General features: G+C 41.2%; 1 protein-coding gene across 1 annotated transcript in view; it reads right to left on the bottom strand.

Annotated features, from left to right (window-relative positions):
• Positions 1-18,495: 18,495 nt before the first annotated feature.
• Positions 18,496-20,179, bottom strand: part of GAD2 (glutamate decarboxylase 2) — an 84,958-nt gene continuing 83,274 nt past the window's right edge. The window contains exon 16 of the mRNA XM_030322495.1: positions 18,496-19,154. Within this exon, the coding sequence (XP_030178355.1) occupies positions 18,981-19,154 (174 nt within the window). The 3' untranslated portion in view covers positions 18,496-18,980. The remainder of the gene's footprint in view (positions 19,155-20,179) is intronic.

The raw sequence follows: 20,179 nt of genomic DNA, 5'->3' as shown, positions 1-20,179 counted from the left end.
ATCAGGGAAATACGAATCAAAACCACACTCGGATATCACCTCACGCCAGTCAGAGTGGCCAAAATGAACAAATCAGGAGACTATAGATGCTGGTGAGGATGTGGAGAAACGGGAACCCTCTTGCACTGTCGGTGGGAATGCAAATTGGTGCAGCCACTCTGGAAAACAGTGTGGAGGTTCCTCAAAAAATTAAAAATAGACCTACCCTATGACCCAGCAATAGCACTGCTAGGAATTTACCCAAGGGATACAGGAGTACTGATGCATAGGGGCACTTGTACCCCAATGTTCATAGCAGCACTCTCAACAATAGCCAAATTATGGAAAGAGCCTAAATGTCCATCAACTGATGAATGGATAAAGAAATTGTGGTATATATACACAATGGAATACTACGTGGCAATGAGAAAAAATGAAATATGGCCTTTTGTAGCAACGTGGATGGAACTGGAGAGTGTAATGCTAAGTGAAATAAGCCATACAGAGAAAGACAGATACCATATGGTTTCACTCTTATGTGGATCCTGAGAAACTTAACAGGAACCCATGGGGGAGGGGAAGGAAAAAAAAAAAAGAGGTTAGAGTGGGAGAGAGCCAAAGCATAAGAGACTGTTAAAAACTGAGAACAAACTGAGGGTTGATGGGGGGTGGGAGGGAGGGGCGGGTGGGTGATGGGTATTGAGGAGGGCACCTTTTGGGATGAGCACTGGGTGTTGTATGGAAACCAATTTGACAATAAATTTCATACATTGAAAATTAAAAAAAAATAACTCATCACTTGAAATTTAAGAATACTGTTGTATATACTTCATGCATTAAAGAGAAAATAAAAACTAAAATTATAGGCAATTAAGAAATGAATAACAATGAAATTACTTTAAATTAATATCTGTGAAAAAGGGAGAAAGCAATGCTCAGAAGAAAATCTACAGACTTGCATTTACTAGAAGAGAAGGAAGCCGGATGAAGAAAGGGAGAGCAGTTAACAGGATTATTGCAGTGGTGTGGAGGAAGTCCTCAGGGCAGCAGGTGAAGGTGTTGAGTGTTTGGATATGGTTTAGATTTTGTAGAAGTGCTGAGTGAGTTGGCAAGGGAAAGAAAGCATTAGTCATTGCGTAATGACATTTCAATGAAATGAACTCCAGCCAATTTGATAATTAAATTAAACATTTGCGATCTAAACCCCCCTTTCTCCCCTCCTCCCATTGGAAGAGAAAGGCTTAACTTCAAGTTGAAGGGGTTTCAGGCATCATTAAGAACATAAATGAAACTTTGAGGGGTGATGAAGAGCAGAAGCCTCCTGAGACAACTGAATACCTGCTTACAAATTCTATCTGGAAGTTGACTAGGCTTATTTCTTTCAGGATGCAGTGTGGTCATGGTGGCCCGGGAGGTAGGAAACAGGGACAGAGCTGATGGGTGGGTTCCTGCAGAAGAGAAAGGAAGGTGAGTGATGGGCAGGTGCACAATGAGCCCTTCCTTATCCTCTGTATGTCTGGAGCAGGGGTGCACCCAGCCATGGCTGAGATTTAGTGGCTGTGAGCAGTTTCCTGAGTGGGTCTTCCATGCATTCTCCCTGGAGGAGAAGATAAAAGCTTTATTCTCTCTGAGGCTGCTTTCTCTGCCTCTTTCCCCATCTCTTGCCTGAATACATATAAACCATCTGCCCTTCCAGGCTTCTCTCCTCCCCCCCCCCACCACAAGCTTTCCAAATGCGTATTCTTGTTTTCTTGTAAATCTATATTATTTTAGTCAGTATTAAATAATTTTCCATACTAAAACTTCACTTATAACGGTGCACAAATCGGCCTTTGACTCTGGGGCATGAGATTCTAGTTCAGATGTTGCTACCTATTGACTTGGTGACCTTGCTTGTCTCCCTGTGTCTCAGTTTCCTCATCTGTCACTAATGGGGTTGAATCAGGTGATGTCCTCTTGTGCCATCACTTGGATTCCCAGCCAACACCACAACTTGGAATAAAATCTCTCAGAAAGAAACATTTTGTTAGAAAGCATCCCATTTGGCTCAACCATCCCATAAATTTGGCTCATTTCGATTTTCTTTGGTTTCCACTCACGGTGCATGATTTTTCCAGTTTGAAAAATCTACATGTAAAAATGGGGGGGAATTCCCAAAAGCTGGTTTGGGAAAAATGCTTGGAAAGAAAATTTTTAAAAAGAGGGAAAAATACTAGATTTTCATTGTTTAAAGGAGAATAATTATGAAAATAACTATTCTTTTGTCATTTATCTTATACATAAAATAACCCAGGAACCAATTACACTTCCAGACCACCAAAAACTTGTGTCTCTTTTAAGAGAACACCCAGAACATTTACTTTCATGGAAGTATTTAGATGCTACTAAACTAGAAACTTTTTGTAAAATGGTTTTTATTTCAACCATGGCTTAACATCTCTTTTGCTTTATCTTTAGGATGATGCGTATCTGAACCTCAGACTTGATCCTTATGTCTTTAGGGTCACTGTGTTCAGAGCATGTTAAAAATGCCTTTGGCTTCATGGTGACACATTTAAGAATAAAACCTGTCTGGAGTCTGCTTCATTTCCTTACTTCAGAGTAAAACAGTATACTTTTCGAACCTAGTAACTGAATGAAATCTATTTTGGAATTTCTTGCCATCATCTGAAACTCTTTTATTAGGCAACTGTCAGTAAAACACAGAAATAAATGTCTGTTGTTTTGTAGTTTTCACTTTCCCTAAAGAAATTGTAGCGGGAAGTATGTTCCTGTTGAGTGGGTATTCTGAACACAGCACACAGTGATGCTAGAGTGACGTTGACATTCATGCTCAGGTGCTTTCCACTGAAATTTTGTATCTGTCTTCCACTTTTTCTAACTTTTCCTCTCTTTCTCTCTTCCTTATACTTTTTGGGACAGGGACTTGACCAATTTTTCCAGGTCATTGGTTGCTTCTTGGTTTGTATCCACTCTGTTCTTTAGCGTATTCTGTTGAACGCATTATTACAATTATATGTTTCATACCCTGTGTCACCTGGTCTCTTTTTTGTAACTATTTCTTCTTACTTCATGTTTTTAGTATCCTCTTTTATCTCATTGAGGATATTTATTAGGCTTATCTTTAAAACAATTTTTTTAATGTTTAATTTTTAGAGAGGGAGAGGGAGGGAGACAGTATCTGAAGCAGGCTCTGTGCTGCCAGCACAAAGTCCAAAGTGGGGCTCGAACTCACCAACAGCGACATCATGATTTGAGTCTGGCTGCTTAAACAACTGAGCCACCCTGGCGGTGCCCCTCTTGGCTTATCTTAAAGCTTTAGTTTGTCTGGGTTATTTATTCCTCTTCTTCTAATATAGATTGTCCATTTTTTGTCTTTATTTTGTAATGTCCATGCTCCCAAATATCTCATTAGTTTTCTCTGGAGTGTATAGTCCCATCCAGCCACATTGGCTTGTCAAGTACGCTATGACCTGGGCTCTCCTAGCCTCACCCTTTCAGATGAATTTGGGGATATTTTCTTCACTGTGAGGTTTGCCTCACGTTAAAATCTGGGCTCAGTATCTTCCCATTTGTGCTCATCAGTAGATACCCCTACCCTCACAGAATCTCCCAGTACTTCCACTTGAAGGGCTGCTATTTTCCAAAAGTTTTCCCGTTGCTTCTAATTACATTTCCCATAGGTTGGAGACGGGGAGGAGATGATAATGCCCAGGGGCTGCACAGTCTGCCTGTACCTGTCATCTGATTCATACTCCAGTAGCCCCAGCCCTGCCCAATGTGACCCTGCTTACTCCAGCCAGGGCTGGGCAGGTGCTGTTGTTTCTTTTCTCTGCTATGGAAATGGGTGAACCTCTCCCATGTTCCTTCCAGAACAATAAGGGAGAAAAACAAGGTAAAACACAAAAGTTGTTCCCCTACGGGTTCCTTGTGTATAGCAGACTGCATCTGCTCAAGGCTAGAATTTCTCCTCCAATCTGGGATCCAACCACCACTCTCTCTCCCTTGGGGTTTACATATTTATTGATGTTTTTATTCTGCCTCTCATGTATGGGGTGGAGAGGGGAACCATGTTTGTGCTACATGATACATCATCTTGGATATGGGCAGTTTGACCAGAGTGGACACTTGACCCACCCAAACAAATTTGCTCACCCAACCAGATTCTTCCTTATGAATAAGAACAAGACACAGAGACTGGGAATTCAGAGCTGGGTCAGGTAATCAATTGATGGCAGGGCGATAGAGGGACCAAGCACAAACTCTTGCAGCTGGAGTCGTTGGAGTGCTTGGATCACTGCCTTTCTCAAGTCCTGAGTGCTCCTGGGGTTCCTGAGACTCTATGAGCTTTTCTAGTATCCTACCAATTTTTTTCCTAAGCTAGTTCAAGTTGATTTTCATTACTTGCAAGCAAAAGAAACTTATCTTACAGAAGGTAACTACTATTGCAAAATTCCCAATTAGAAATTAGGGCCAGAACTGAGGTGAGTGGCAGCAGCAATAGACAGGGCGTGATGGATTTGAAGAAGTGGACCTGACATTGGTAGAACTTGGTGCAGTGGGGGATGGTTCAATGTAGTCCTGTCTGAAATAGAAATGATGATTTTTAAGATGCTCTGTGGGAGAGGAAGCCAGGAAGCAGCTCATGTGCCTAAAGGTTTATTGCCTCCAAATCTAATAGATTTAATCACATGAAAACTATTTCACTAGTATTCATTTTCTTGGAGCCCAGTGAATTTATAAGGTCCCCCCCCCCCCTTTTTAGCATGGCTGAACATATCTTAAAGCTTATGGCACTGAAGGGGTATGAACCCAGGGCTAGTCGTAAAACTGCACTTGTTCCAGTACTATCTACCCTTGGGGAAACATGGTTTCTAGAGAAGCAAAAGAAAAATTAAAAAAAAATTTTTTTTAATGTTTATTTTTGAGAGAGAGAGAGAGAGAGATAGAGCACAAGCAGGGGAGGGGAAGAGAGAGAGGGAGACACAGAATCTGAAGCAGGCTCCAGGCTCTGAGCTGCCAGCACAGAGCCCGACACGGGGCTTGAACTCACTAACAGTGAGATCATGACCTGAGCTGAAATCAGACGCTTAACCGGCTGAGCCACCCAGGCGCCCCTAGATATGCTCTTTAACACAGGAAATTTATATTTATATTCTTGGGCACTGTGATGGGTCTCCCCCAACCCTGAAGCACATTGTGTGTTATTTAACATCAGAGGGAATAATGACTAAGACCCCTTTCCGTTTCTTTCCTCTCTTTCTGTTCTTCCTTGTCTGGGCACAGGGAGGATGAGACGATTATGGGTTCTGTGTCGGACAGAACTTGAAAGGACCTGGTTCCTCCTAGGGTTGTTCTTAGCAGACGGGGCTCCTTGTGCGTGATCCTGTTCAGGGGCCTGGGGAGACACAGGGAGAGTGGCTTTCTGTGGCCTGTGAGTGACATGAATGAGGCAAACAGCGGTTCTTCCCGAGCGCCAGTCTTGTGCTGTGGGATGTGGGAGACAGAGCCTCGCTGGTTCTGTTCGCTTGCACGCTGAGGCCTTCCGTGGCCCACAGGAGTCAGCTCCGCAGCTGCCTTGAAATCTGTCAGCCTGGGGTCCTCTGTCTCAGGTGTCTGTTGCTCACCAGCTAATAGCTGATTATCTGGTCTGTGCCTTGTGGGGCCCTATCTAAATGGAATCCAATAAAACCCTTATAAATGAGCTTGCTGGAGTAAAACCTGCTCCCAGTGTGCTCAAACCCGCGACTCTGTGCAGCAGCGCATGGTCTCAGTTGACGTTTTGTTGCAACAAACGAGGAAACAAAACCCCTCAGTTAAGTGAAGAGCTACCCAGGGTGGCAAACAATCACATTCGAAGTGAATATGTTGTCCTGGTTGACTCCCCAGCAGCAGTTCTCTCGGGAGGCAATTCTAGTGCCATAGGAAGAAAGAGCAGCCACAGGACAGGGGAGGGAACGGAGGGAACAGGCTCCAGCAGCTTACTCTCGACAAGAGCCTTGAAGGTATTTTCTCATCGAATCCTTACAACCTCTGCGAGAATTATCACGAATCCGATTTTACAGACGAGGAAAAGACATTCAGAATTCATAAAGACAAGGGACAATATATTACCGGGGAGTAGGGAATTTTGTCATTAGTCCAAGAAGTACTAAAGGGGCTTCTGGAATTCTGGAATAGCTGTCTTAGATTCAGAATGAGTCAGGCAAAAGCACTGGGCCATGCCTTTGCCAGTTCTCCCATCCCTCAATTCCTGCCCTGAGTGTTGTTATAACTTCTAGATTAATTGGTGTCAGTGGCTCGGGACACTTCATGCATTGCATTTCTTCCCCGACTGAGTAATCTCTTATGATAAACTATTATAGCTCATCATGACCTGGGCAGAGATAAGGACTCGATGTCAGAATTAGATGGAATTAGATTTCTCACCCATGAATCACTGTAGATGGTCCATCCTCAATAGATATTTTACCTGAGATTCCATCTACCCTTTGGAAGAAGTGAAGTGAGGGGATGCTTTGTTTCTGCAACTTTACCAAGCGCATACACAGAAAGAATACTGTTTCCTTACATCTTGGCTCCTGCGTGACAATTAGAGTGATCTTCTCTTCCCCAAACATAAACCAGAGCAGTCTCAGCCGTCTGTGGAGACGCACAGCGAGGAATGTTTCTCCGTCTAGAAGAGATCCCAGCAGCACAGAGGGAATGTAAACCTTCCACAACAACTGAAATAAAAATGGACACTAAAGAAAATCCCTATTCTTTACTATCTTGATCTCGACAATCCCCAAACAGACATAATAGGAAATAAGGAGAAGGCAAAAGATTTAGCAGCAAGATTTCCTTGACTGACTGAAATCTGAGTTGAAAGAAGTCCTTTGAATCTCTCCTCTTCTCAACTTGGTATAATTGGATTTTCTTGGAATTTACAAATTTAGCATATTTAAATAAATCGGAATTCCTCTTAAAGTCATTTTCTTGCCAACCGTGATAAGCTTTTGATTACTTTTCCACAGCCAGAGGCCTCAGTTCTGACACTATTTGAGATCCCAAACATTTTTTCCAAAAATGGGAAACGAATCCAAGTAGAGAGTGGAGCGCTTGTATTTTATTTGTGTTTAACTGTGCACATGCTACATGCCAGGACCAATGACAGCAGATGCTGGCCAGGGAGGACCTTCAACTGAGTACTTTTACTGCTTCCTTGCTATTTGTTTTTGAGGTGTTGGAAGCTCTTTAATGGCTTGGGGGAGACAAAGTCACTCTTCCTTCTTGAGGTGTGCCCGGTGATACATTCTCATGTATAAATGGAAGCTCATAAGCCTTAGGTAAGAACATATTAGCAATTCCAACAAAGCCAAAGCTGAGTCCCCTTCCATTTTGCTCTAACTCTGATGGGTGCCTGTCTGAGGCAAGGATATGCTTTGGGGGACAAGTACTGGAGGGGCGCCTGGGTGGCTCAGTCGGTTAAGCGTCCGACTTCGGCTCAGGTCACGATCTCACGGTTCGTGAGTTCGAGCCCCACGTCGGGCTCTGTGCTGACAGCTCAGAGCCTGGAGCCCGCTTCAGTTTCTGTGCCTCCCTCTCTCTCTGCCCCTCCCCTGCTCATGCTCTGTCTCTCTCTGTCTCAAAAATAAACACTAAAAAAAATTTAAAAAAAAAAACAAAAAAACAAGTACTGGATAATTCATCCCATCTAACATAGCTTACTTCCTTGTTGCCTCTTTACTCAGCTGTCTTGTCCAGCTTGTCTGGGTCTCCTCCTAGTCTCTATTAATACTGAGACCAAGGTGACCAAGGCTTCCTCAGTCACCTGCCTGCTATTCTCACGGTTGATGATTCGTAGAATGGCCTTCTACAGGAAGATGCAGCTGTCACCTCCTCTATGTGTTTGGGACAATCTTCTCTAGCGGAGTTAAGGATGAGGGGCTTGCATCTAAGCCTGGACCTTACAGGCACAGCATAAACATAAAATGAACACTTATTGAACATTTGCTAATGTTCCAGGCATCTGGTTTTCTTCTCATTTGAATCTTCGTTATCAGTCTATGAGATAAGTACTATTTTTGCCCTCACTTTATAGCTGAGACAACTGGGGTTCAGAGAGGTTAAGTGATTTGCTCAGGGTCACAGAGCTAATGAAAAGCAGAGCTGGCATCTGAGGCCAGGCAATCTGGCTCCAGCAGCTGCCTCCTTTGGAGGAATGTATGTGAGCACAGGTCTCCGATCTCTCCTGGCAGGAGCCTAGGTTTCTAGGCTGTCACAGGCCCACTCTGTTAAGGCTCCTCCCATAAAATTATAGTACTCCTAAGTGCCCATATACTAAATCAGATTTGGAGTTACTTGGAGCCATGGAAGTCCTTGGGAAGGAAGTTAATAGGACTCAGTGCCTCTGTAGACAGCAAGGACAAGAAGAGGGTCCCGTGGGAACCCTCAGCTTCCATAATTAACACCTCCAGTTTGTTGTTTTATCATAAATGTTGGGCAGGTAATTCCAACACTGGTTGGGTTAGCATGGTGATTGGAATCCCTTACTATTACACATGAAAGAAATATCAGGTGAGGACGTGGGAATGGGGACATGTTTTAAAATCTCTCGTACTTTGGGGTAATACCATTTTTTTTTTTTTTTTACAATTTAAACAAATCCCCTCAGTTATTTGATCTTCCAATACTCACATTTACAAATGGGATGAAGAGGTTAATACAACAATAGAACTTGGTTTCTCTGCTCATATTCATCTTTCTCCCTATTCCCTACAGCAGACTTCAAGGAATTAACTGGGATGGCAAGAATCAAGAATATCCCCGAGTTTATAAAGTCTTTGCCAATCAGAGCTTCCTTTGCACAAACAAAGACAGATGTTAAACCAGGTGCTTTTCCTAAATGGACACTTTGATGTATGTTGCTGCAAATTGTCAGTTTCCATGCAGCGGCAAATGGTATCAGATGTGTAAATTTGTTTGAATCACAGACAAGGAAACTTCAGGAAATGTGAAGTAGAAAAAGAATTGCCGTTCTACTCAGTGGAGCACAGGAAACATCCAGATCACAAAACAGTCCTATAACTCACTCTCATATGAAGTCAGCAGAGTAAAGCAAAGAGATGGTTTTGATACTTCATAGTCAGAGCTTCTCATCCATCTATCAAAGACTAATTTTGAAAGTCTTTGTTTATTTGAAACATCATGAAAGATCTTAGGCTCTAATATCCTTAAGTAGCTGCCTGGGGGGAAAAATTAAAATATTATTTTGCATGGCCAAAGATAACACCTACCTGGGTAAATCACAATAAAATGCAAGGAATGAATGAGGAGTCTGATGCCAAAAGGTGTGGGGATGTACGTGAATTTGAAAATGAAAATATTATTGGTGGACAAGTAGACTACACCACATTCCAGTGTTTCAAAGCATTTGATTTGACCTGCAAATACTCAAGTCAATTTAAATTGCATTTATTAAAGGCTGATCAAGTGCCTTGAAATGGAAGTTGGGGTGGGGAGAATCTGAAAGATTTGATGAAATGAGTGGTTCTCAGATTTATGGTTTACATAAAAAAATGCAGTTAGCAGAGTTGGTAACTCTTTCTTTTGCCATCACTATCGTGTTAGAAATGACGGGGCACTGATGAACGACAGCAACAACAGAATGTAACAAGGGCAGAATCTGAGATGAGAGCCTGCCCTTCCAAATGAATGGCTTTGGTGGTACAAAACCCCTTCTTTGTTGTTCTCATCTTCTATAATTTGCCCCAGTTTGGAGAAGTCTTAATTCTTCTTGGGTCCCCCAGCCCAGGGCTTGTGAAGCTATGGGCCAGATGATCTTTCAGAGTCTTTCCTCTAAGCCTGTGACTAGGAGGCCTGTTCTTGCCCTTGAAACACGATGGACAGACTAGAGTCACAGATATCAAACAGTTGGAGAACGTTTCCAAAGCAACATAGATGCCAGTGAGCCTTACAGAGATGGAACATCTAAAAGCACAGTGTATTTGCTTAAGGGTACATGAGGAAGGCTTTGTGGGGAGGTGAAACTGAGTCAGGTCTTCGTGTTAATGGTGTTTTCTTCTGGTGGGAGATTAGGCAAGTGAAAGTAGTTCCTGGAATTGGGCTACTGGTAGAGGACTCAGTGAGATGAGTGTGGAAAATGGGCTACAGTTTCCCTCAGCCAAGGGGCATGCAGATCTGAGATGGTCACTTACTTGGGCTTTGGTCTATTTCCATCCACCCTCTTGGCCCCTCATGGCGGCTTTATCCCATTTTTTTCTTTCTCATTCAATCATCTGTTCTCTCATGGCAGAAGATGGCCCATTGGTAGTTATTTTACCCTTTTGATGCAATTTTTATTTTACATTTCCTCAGATAAAAATAGCTCAGCAGCTGAGAGAAGGGTAAATGGTGGCCTAAGAAGGCGTGGGGTGGTATAGACTCCTTGGAGCCTGCTACCTTCCTCAGCCTCCCTGCTCCCTGCCTTCCTCCCTTCTGGGCCTCCCCCATTCATAGGCACAAAGAAACAGTTATGACTATTTGCCAGCCAATGCTCACGGTGTGTTTTTATAGTGCTTCTTCTTATTTCTTGGGAAATCAACCCCTCCAGTTCTCTTTAAACTTGGGCTCGGAGCTATTGAGCATTTGGTGAGTGCTTGATCCTATTTTGTGTCAATTATTAAAGTTGATCTGGATTTTTTAAATGCTTATTTATCTTTGAGAGAGAGAGAGAGAGAAAGCACTTGAGCAGGGAATGTGTAGAGAGAGAGGACAGTGGGCTTTATGCTGACAGCAGAGAGCCTGATGCAGGGCTCGAACTCACGAACCATGAGATCATGATCTGGGTCAAAGTTGGGTGCTTAACCGACTGAGCCACCCAGGTGCCCCTGAAATAGATTTGAATTTTATTGTGGTACCACTAAGTGCATTAAATTATAGTGGATGTGTGTGTGTGTGCTTTTATCTGCATAATTACATATAAGTGTATGCAACTGTGTATAGATAGAATATCTATATACATATATACATACATATTTGTATATGTACATTTTTTTATGTTTTATTTTTGAGAGAGAGAGCACAAGTGGGGGAGGGACATAAAGAGAGGGGACAGAGGCTCCAAAGCAGGCTCTGTGCTGACAGCGGAGAACCTGACGTGGGGCTCGAACTCACAAACCATGAGATCGTGACCTGAGCTGAAGTCGGACACTTAACGATTGAGCCACCCAGGTGCCCCTGTATGTATGTTTTAATAGGCAAATAAATTAAAGAAGATTACACTGGCTGGTCCTGTTATTGTAAAACATAAACAGAACCTCAGACAGAGTTGTCCAAGATGGTAAAAATTGGGTTAAGCTGGACATTGCCTCTGGTTTAATTTTAGAGCTAGATGTGTTTGCCCAATTGCAACAGCCAGCTCAAAAATCAAGTTAAACAAGAAGTCTAATTCATAAAAGTAGAGTGTAAGAAACCCAAGGTAAATGTGAAGAATCATATAATAGAAAATTTCAAGGTGTCAGTGAGGCGGGAGTGACCATAGAAAGCTGATATACGGCCGAGCACTATCAAAAAGCCTTTAGTAATTGTGTATTATCAGGATGTTAGGATGGGCATATTGCTCCTTCTCTTGCTCATTCATGTTTGGATTTTCTCATTTTGACAATGATGGAGTCTAAGAAAATTCAAATTCAATTTTTGATCATAAATTTCTTGGATAGGCCACGGTTTGCATTGTTATCTCCCACCGAGGCATTTTAGAAGTTTGCAAAAAATGAATAATGAGAAAATTGTTATGAAAAAATTAAATGAAATGGCATGATTAAGAGTGAAGAAATTCAGATCAGTTGGTCTGGGAGGGCTTTGCCAAGGAGGTGGTATTTGGAAGAAGGATCCAGCTGTGGAAAATTCTTGGGCCAGCAAGTTCTCAACAGAGGGCATGATAAGGGCAAAGGCCCTGGGGCAGGACTCAGAAAAGGCTAGGTGGCATTGAGTGTGGGAGAGAGTGGTAACAATGGAGATGGGAGATGTGGGTAGGGAAATACGGAAGACGAGATGAAGACAGTCTAGAAGGGTTCTAGAAGGCAGGGTTCTGAGGCTTCACCAGGTGTATCAGCTCATTGCAAAGTGCTGCTAGTGCTGTGAATTCACTGACTTTGGAAAATGGCTAAACTTCTCTGAGTCTCATTTTTCCCATATGTCAAATGAAGGTGCTGGATTAATATATGAAAGCATCTGGCATAGAGTAACTCCTCAATAAAACTTAGCTGAATTAATTAGTGCATCTGAGGGCCTTCCAGATTTGTAAACCTGCAATCTTTTTTCCACTTAGTCTTTTGATTTGTTTACTATTTACTTATTTATTTTTAAATTTGAAGTATAGTTGACATACAATGTTACATTAGTTTCAGGTGTACAATATAGTGTGATCCGACAAGCTTATGCATTATGCTATGTTCACCACAAGCATAGCTACCATCTGCCACCATACAACACTATTACGACGCCATTGACTATATTCCCTATGCTGTACCTCTTACTCCCAAGACCTACTCATTTCATAACTGGAAGTCTGTATCTCCCTCTCCCCTTTACCTATTTTGCCCATCCCCTTCTCCCCTGTCCTCTGGCAACCATCAGTTTGTTCTCTGTATTTATGAATCTGTTTCTGATTTATGTTTGTGTCTTCAACTTTTTTTAGATTCCACATGTAAGTAAAAGCATATAGTATTTCTCTTTCTCATATAGTATTTGTCTGACCTATTTTTCTTAGCATAATACTCTCTAGGTCCATCCATGTTGTTACAAATGGCAAAATCTCATACTTTTTTATGACAGTAATATTCCATTGTGTGTGTGTGTGCACATCTTTATTCTATATATATGTCACATCTATATACTACATCTTTATTCATCCTTTAATGGACACTTGGGTTGCTTCCATATCTTGGCTATTGTAAATAATGCTGCAGTAAGGGTGAATACATCTTTTCAAATTAGTGTTTTTTTGTTTTGTTTTATTTGGTAAACTCCCAGGAGCAGAATTACTGGATCATATGGTATTTTGAGGAACTTCCATACTGTTTTCCACAATAGCTGCACCAATTTACATTCCCACCAACTGCGCACAGCGTTCCTTTTTCTCCACATCCTTGCCAACACGTTTCTTTTCTTTTTGATTCTTGCTTTTTTGACATGTGCAAGGTGATATCTCATTATGGTTTTGATTTGCATTTCCCTGATGATAAGTAATTTTGAGCACCTTTTCATGTACCTGTTGGTCATCTGTATCCCTTCTTTGGAAGAATGTCTAGGTGTCCTCCTCCCATTTTTAATTGGATCATTTGATTTTTTTGGTGTTGAGTTGTATAAGTTCTTTATATATTTTGGATGTTAACTCCTTACCAGATATGTCATTAGTAAGTATCTTCTCCCATCCAGTGATATAAACCTATAATCTTAAAACACATTCCACCTACATTCTTCTTGGAGATCAAGTAGCTTCCCCCACCCCATTTATCAGCTGAAGGAGTTTTCTTGCCTAGAGTCATCATGGAGAGGTCCAGTGACAGTAGGGATGGAGGGCCTTCTACTTGTAGGACACCACTGGAGACTGCAGAATTTTGTCAGGGCTGTGTGTGCTGTTGGGAGGGGGAACATAAGGGAAGGCTGATAGCATAGAAGGATAAGAAACAGACTCTGCTTATAATCTACATTGGTTAAGCAGAAGAAAATGCAAAAGGTGATATTTCCAACCTGAACTTGTTAGATAAGTGCCCAGTGAACACTACTGGCCAAGAGCTAGTAGTTGGGGAATCCAGAGAAAGGTGGGTGTTTGAGGAGGTGACAAAGCTGATTTATAGAAGTTATATATAATTACCAGCATCACTACAAGAACAAGATTGTTGAAAGCTTATTGTGTGCAAAGCATCATGCTAAGTGCCGTACATATGTTTTACTTAACCCACACAAAATCTAATGAAGAAGGCTGTTGTAACAACATCCATGAGATACTGCTCTCTAGAGCAAGGAGGAATGGAGATTCTTCCCAGGCTGAGGAAATAATGAGAATAAAGGCAGGAATGCACAAAGTGTTCTCTCTTTAGTTAGCTCTTGTCTATTGGGTCCCCTATAAGCAATACTGAAATTATCGAGAAACCTTGTCTCTCCTTCCCCTTTATGTCCTCCTCCAGCCCTGCATCTGCTTGAAGTAGTATCTACTTACTTCAGACTAATACCTTTGAGGGCATCTCGAGCCCATAGGGGCAGCCTGGACCTGATGAGGCACATCAGGATATATTCCACCAACTAAATTCCCATGGCTTTCTAGCATTTAACCTGCCCGCCCCTCTTAACCCCTAAGAACGAGCATGGGAGAAAAGCCCTTGAACACATACTTCCAAAACTCACAACCCACAGAAGGGCAGAAATAACCAACAGTATACAACAGCTTGCAGTAGCCCATGTATATAGCATTGTATCATGCTCCTGAATCCTCTGTGCCCCACCTGTCCTGAAAGCTGTGTGGGCCTCACTGGCTTTCCTGGGCCACAGGCCATGGGCTATGGGTTTTGCTATAGAATTAAGAATCAGGGAAATGAGAACATTTACTGAATATTTGTTACTATTATGACAATATTATTCTAGTTTTAGTTGTGATAATTGTCATGACCTTTTTCTAGGAACCCTTTTACAGATTCATATACAAATAATCTGGTGTCAGGAAGGATGTAGGGTAGGGGAATGGTTGAAACAAGATTCAGTCTCTGAATCAGTAAATGTTGAATCTAAGTGAAACCTATATGGGACTTTATTGTCTCCACTTTTGTATGCATGTGTAATTTTCCATAATAAAATGTTTATTTTTATTTTTTTATTTAAAAAAATTTTAATGTTTTTATTTGTTTTTGAGAGAGAGCATGTGAGTGGGGAGGGGCAGAGAGAAAGGGAGACACAGAATCGGAAACAGGCTCCAGGCTCTGAGCTAGAGCCCACAGAGCCCAACACGGGGCTCGAACCCATGAACCATGAGATCATGACCTGAGCTGAAGTCAGATGCTTAACCAACTGGGTCATCCAGGTGCTCCTAAAATGTTTTTTTTTTTTTAAAGATTGGATCATGGGGCACCTGGGTGGCTCGGTTGGTTGAGTGACCAACTTTGGTTCAGGTCATGATATCACGGTTCATGAGTTGAAGCCCCAAGTTGGGCTATCTGCTGACAGCTCAGAGCCTGGAGCCTACTTCTGATTCTGTGTCTCCTCTCTCGGTCCCTCCCCTGCTCATACTCTCTCTCTCTCTCTCTCTGTCTCAAAAATAAATAAAAACATTAAAATATTTAAAAATAAAAAATAAAAAAAGATTGGATCTGATTGAAGGATTGAAGCCAAAGCAGTAAAACAACATCCTTCAGAAGCAACAGTAAGAGTCAGAGCTTTTTCCCCAACAAAGACCCACATCCTGAGCTCCGTGACAAGGAAAGGGCCTCTTATTCAGGCAATTCATTAAAAATTAGCTCCACAAAAAGGCAAAACCAGAAATAAGCGACCAAAGCCTGAGGTGTGTCCACATTTACACATTTATTTGGGTTTAGAGAGACAACACAGATAAAATACTTAGATCATACACAGGTTTATATTTGGTAAGAAGAACAGGTTGCCACATGTTTATATTTTTTATTTTTTTCTGTCTTGAGTAATGGAGTAATGTTGGGAAGATGGCAATGTCTTCCAGAAACACCAATTGGGAACAGTATTTTGGCACACGTAACTAATAAATACACAGTGTTTGTACTTAGCATTTGAAAACAGGAAAGCACGTGCAAGATGATACCCACCGTTAGGGTCCTTGATTCCCTGTCCTGCTGCTATATTTACACCCGTGCATTCTTTGTCCATATTCTGAGGGGTAGAGCCTGCTCCAAAACCCTGGCAGGGACAATACCTGCAATTTGGAAGGGTTGTGACACTCTATCCACATCGGTTTCTTCTATTTTCAGAGATGAAGTAGCATTCACCTTGCCTTTTGTGAAATCACATAGTTCTCAAAGGAGATTTCTCAGTGGGGAGCTTAGCCGAGGGCATGTTCTCTATTAGAGCTGATGTGGAGGGTGTACAGTTTAGCAGAGAGAGGGAGGGGGTGAGAGTACAGCAATGGATGCAAATGTAGTTCTCATATCAGTACAGCTACCACACAGAAAACGACATATCAATAATATATTGTACAAGCTTTTATAGCAACACATGTTGATTTGCAACACCATACAGTTCAGATCTAAAGTGCGCAACCCCAATCTGAGGTGACGGGACAGTACTATCAATATAAACAAAGGCAACACGATTATACACACAATTGATTTCCTTTCCTTTCCTCACAAGCCTTGTGACAGTACATGAAGTCAATACCATTTATGCATCTCAGATAAAGACATATCACTTTTTTTCAAGTATTTAAAAATAATAAACACAATATTGCTGAATAAAATGAAAATGGCCATGTCAACTCTGATTAAGCTAAAACCAGGCTTTTCTAAAATTTGTAAAGGATGGTCCCCTATAAAGGCCTTTGGCACTGAGAATTTGAGCTAATGTTCAAAACAACCTTCCTTCCTTATTCCTTCTCTCCCAAGTAGATTACAGACCTACTTTAAAGAATATTTATTAAACTACTGGGACCTATTAGGCTTTTATTTACCTCCTTTTCTGGGTTATGGTTGGCAGGGATTTTACTGCATAGGATTGAGCAAGGCTCCCAGCCAACTTAGGGAAGGATCTGGAAGGGGCAGGGGGTGAGAGAAACAATCTATGGGTAGAAGTTATTTTGCTGGAATTTCATGCACAGGTACAAATGTTCCTCCTTTTAAATTCTGTCATACTATCAAGTTAAAAACAGCAGCTTCTGACAGAGAATCTGTACCACAAGGTATAAGCATCCTGGAGTTAAGAGGGATCTGTCTAGGGCAGGGCCCTGGACTCCATCTTCTCCAAGCAGGACAATGGGTTTGATAGTGACTCTGCCTCTGAGGTAGGACCTTTTGGCCTGAGGCTCAAAATAGGTGGGCAGCTCTGTGCTTAGTCTCAATAGCCGATATCTAGAAAGGAAGGGGATGCATAGCCTAGATGGGGAAGCTTATTCCTTCATGAAATTCTGGGGCACAGATAAAAGTTTTCTCCTAGTCATCACAGGGAACCTATTTGCTTCCTAGACAGGAAAGACCCAAACCTATGTTCAAGTATCAATGTTTTTGTATATAATGTGGGAGAAAGAATGTAGGGGCAAGCTCATGCAGATTTCAGATGGTTGGATCTTGTGGTATATATTATAGGGCATTTCTTTCTTTCTCCCCTTGTACACCTGAGTGTACTGAATACTAATCTGGTCCATATAGAAAGGATGAATGTTTCTAAGTTTCTATCTACAGTCTGCATCTATGAGTCTGCAGTCGTCATTCTAGTACTTGGAATCCAACAATCTGTGGCCGCACAAATATCTATGAGAGCTCGTTAGCTCGTGTCTCTCCATCAGGTTTATAGGGGAAGAAGAATGCTTTCAAAATATTATCTTGAATTCTAAAGATCTTACTATTTCTGCATACTCTGGTCACTTTGGATCTTGATGAGAGGCAGATCAAAGAAGGTCTTAAGATGCTGTCTCAAAATCTCAGGTGAGGAGCTCACTTTATGAGAGGAAAATAACCATCCATGGAATAGAAATTAATTATTCTGGATTTCAGTGATGAGGCCTAGCAGGAGAGAATTCTTGTGGGTAGGAGATGGGGAGGGAATGGGAATAAGCAATTACCCAGGAGGTAAATGACTCCTCCCTGGACAGTGGCAATATGGTGCCCAGGATGACATCAGTGTTCTCACGCAGAGATCTCCTGTCTCAGGGCTGAGTTCAATTTTCTGGGCTCACCACATTTCTGGAGCACGCTTCATTCCTCTTTGCCCAGGCTGATTAGATTTTATTTTTATTTTACCTAATTAATCCAAATGACGTACTAAAAGAATATTGTTTGTTTGGGAAGATGCCTCAAGAACTGGCATCAACCTTCTGTTCGAAACAAGCTGAACTGGAAAGCAGAGAACAATTACCCTAGTTTAGTCTAAGATGAAGCTTGGCTTGTCAGGCTTCCTGAGCAGCTCTGCTCAGGGCCAACTGGGTGGAAGACTTAACTAGGAAGAGAATCTTATTGTTGATCTGGTCAGTCATTTTAAAGAACTTGCAATATTCTTTTGTGTTCATTTTGTAATACTAACTTTAGGGATGTGATAAGCCATACCCTAAATAGAAAGAAGGCAAGATACCTTTTAAGAATTTTGTGGGCCTAGGTTTCAAAACAACTTTACTAAGTGTTTATTGTGCCTCCATTAAAAGAAAGAGAAAAAAAAATCTGGCTTAGTTTTTATATCTGCCCCTGCAGTTTGTATAACCCATATAAAATAAAAATCTATATGTTACAAAATAGGATTTCTTTTTAATATATATATTTTCCTTTTGTAAAATTATATGTATTTAAATACATTTGAAATGTCGCTATAGGTAAATTAGAAATTTTTTTTTCTAATACTATGAAAAAGGCAAGAGTTTTTATTGTCAACATACATTTTATATGTACTTTCTCCTTTTGACTGCACCCCAAAGAACCTTTTATGATTCAGGGGCAATTTGGCACTATTCAATCATACTACTCTGAAGTGAAAATAAAGTTTGATTTGCACACTATATTAAAAGTAAGGGAAGTATTTAAAACAATTTTAAGCTTCTCATTATTGATTAGAACACAGCCTTTTGTCGCTAATTTTTAGAGAGGTATTCTAAACTTAAGAAAGGATTTTTAAAAGGAGCAATGTGTTTTTTTTTTGTTTTTGTTTTTTGTTTTTTGATTTTTAAACTGTACTCTACTTTGACACCACAATAGAGAAATAGATTTACTTTGGAACAAACTACAAATACATTCACACAGTTTGTGACAACTTAATTGTCTACCTAGAGAATTGAAACAGCTCAGTGAGCTACATTATTATAAATCTTGTCCAAGGCGTTCTATTTCTTCAATCAGGAAGTCAATGTCTTGGTGAGTTGCTGCGGGATTTGAGATGACCATGCGGAAGAAATTGACCTTGTCTCCCAAGGGCTGATAGCTGACCATTGTGGTCCCATACTCCATCATTCTGGCTTTAATCACTGGGGCCACCTGTGGAAGAGACCAGATCAACATAGTGACTCCTGGGGACTCTTCCTTTAGCCAAAGAACCCAGTATCAAGTAGCACTTTTAGTTTTTAACTAAATAACTAAACTCATATTTGTTTTCCTTAAGGAAATTGTCTCCAAGTTTTGGGGGGAATCAGGGGACTAGAACAGTTTCATACATCCAAAATCTTGAAGGTGATAAGATGAATAATAAATGATAGGCTCTCAGGTGCTTTCCACGTCAGGTGATTCAAGGCCTGAGACCGCAGGCCCAAAATAGAGTCACTTATGCTGGGCCATTTAACCAAACCCCAGGCTTCGTACCTAACCTACTTGCACTTTCAACTTTCCCCAGAAATATAGTCTTAGCTGGTCAGTCAGGAGTTTTCTGATCAGCACCAATATCGTACTCTGTCACATGGGGCCTCACCATCCCCGGAAGAAAGATGAGGTAATTCACCTAATAAGAGCTTTTTCCCCAAGGGAAGGTGACCTCACCCAAAGTAATTCTTTTTTCTGTTTGTGACTTCCTTGTCCTGCTTTTAAAAATATCCCCCTTTCTACTTGCCAGAGGGGATGCTGCCAGATTTATGAACTGATTCATAAAGCCAATTAGATCTTTAAAATTTACTCAGTTGAGCTTTTGTTATTTAACAACTTCCTAGTTACTATTTTGGGAGCACGGGAACAATTGGGTGTTGTTTCCAAGGCTAAATAGTTTAGCAATATGACTTTTGGTGGAAGGCTCTTTTTCCCTCAGTATGTGTAAAAACACTGGAAACAAAACATAGTTCAGAGAATGGTTATGGAGAGGTAAGCCTCAATATCAAGTGATGTCTGAAAATAAGCAGACTTTTGAGGCCCTAAAACACTTATTTCTTGATACCCCAAAGCTTTCCCATTTCATTTCATTCTCCTTTTGCATTTTCTCAGTTTATATTTTGAAATATAGTCCATAATCATGATGAAAATCAGCAGAACCCACAAAGACATAACATTACAGAAGTGGATCACAGACAAGATCTTAC

Source organism: Lynx canadensis, chromosome B4 (genome assembly GCF_007474595.2).
Source record: "Lynx canadensis isolate LIC74 chromosome B4, mLynCan4.pri.v2, whole genome shotgun sequence".
In the NCBI taxonomy this organism is placed as follows: domain Eukaryota; kingdom Metazoa; phylum Chordata; class Mammalia; order Carnivora; family Felidae; genus Lynx; species Lynx canadensis.
The sequence above is the reverse complement of the archived record's forward strand: the minus strand, read 5'-3'. Positions and strand labels throughout refer to the sequence as shown.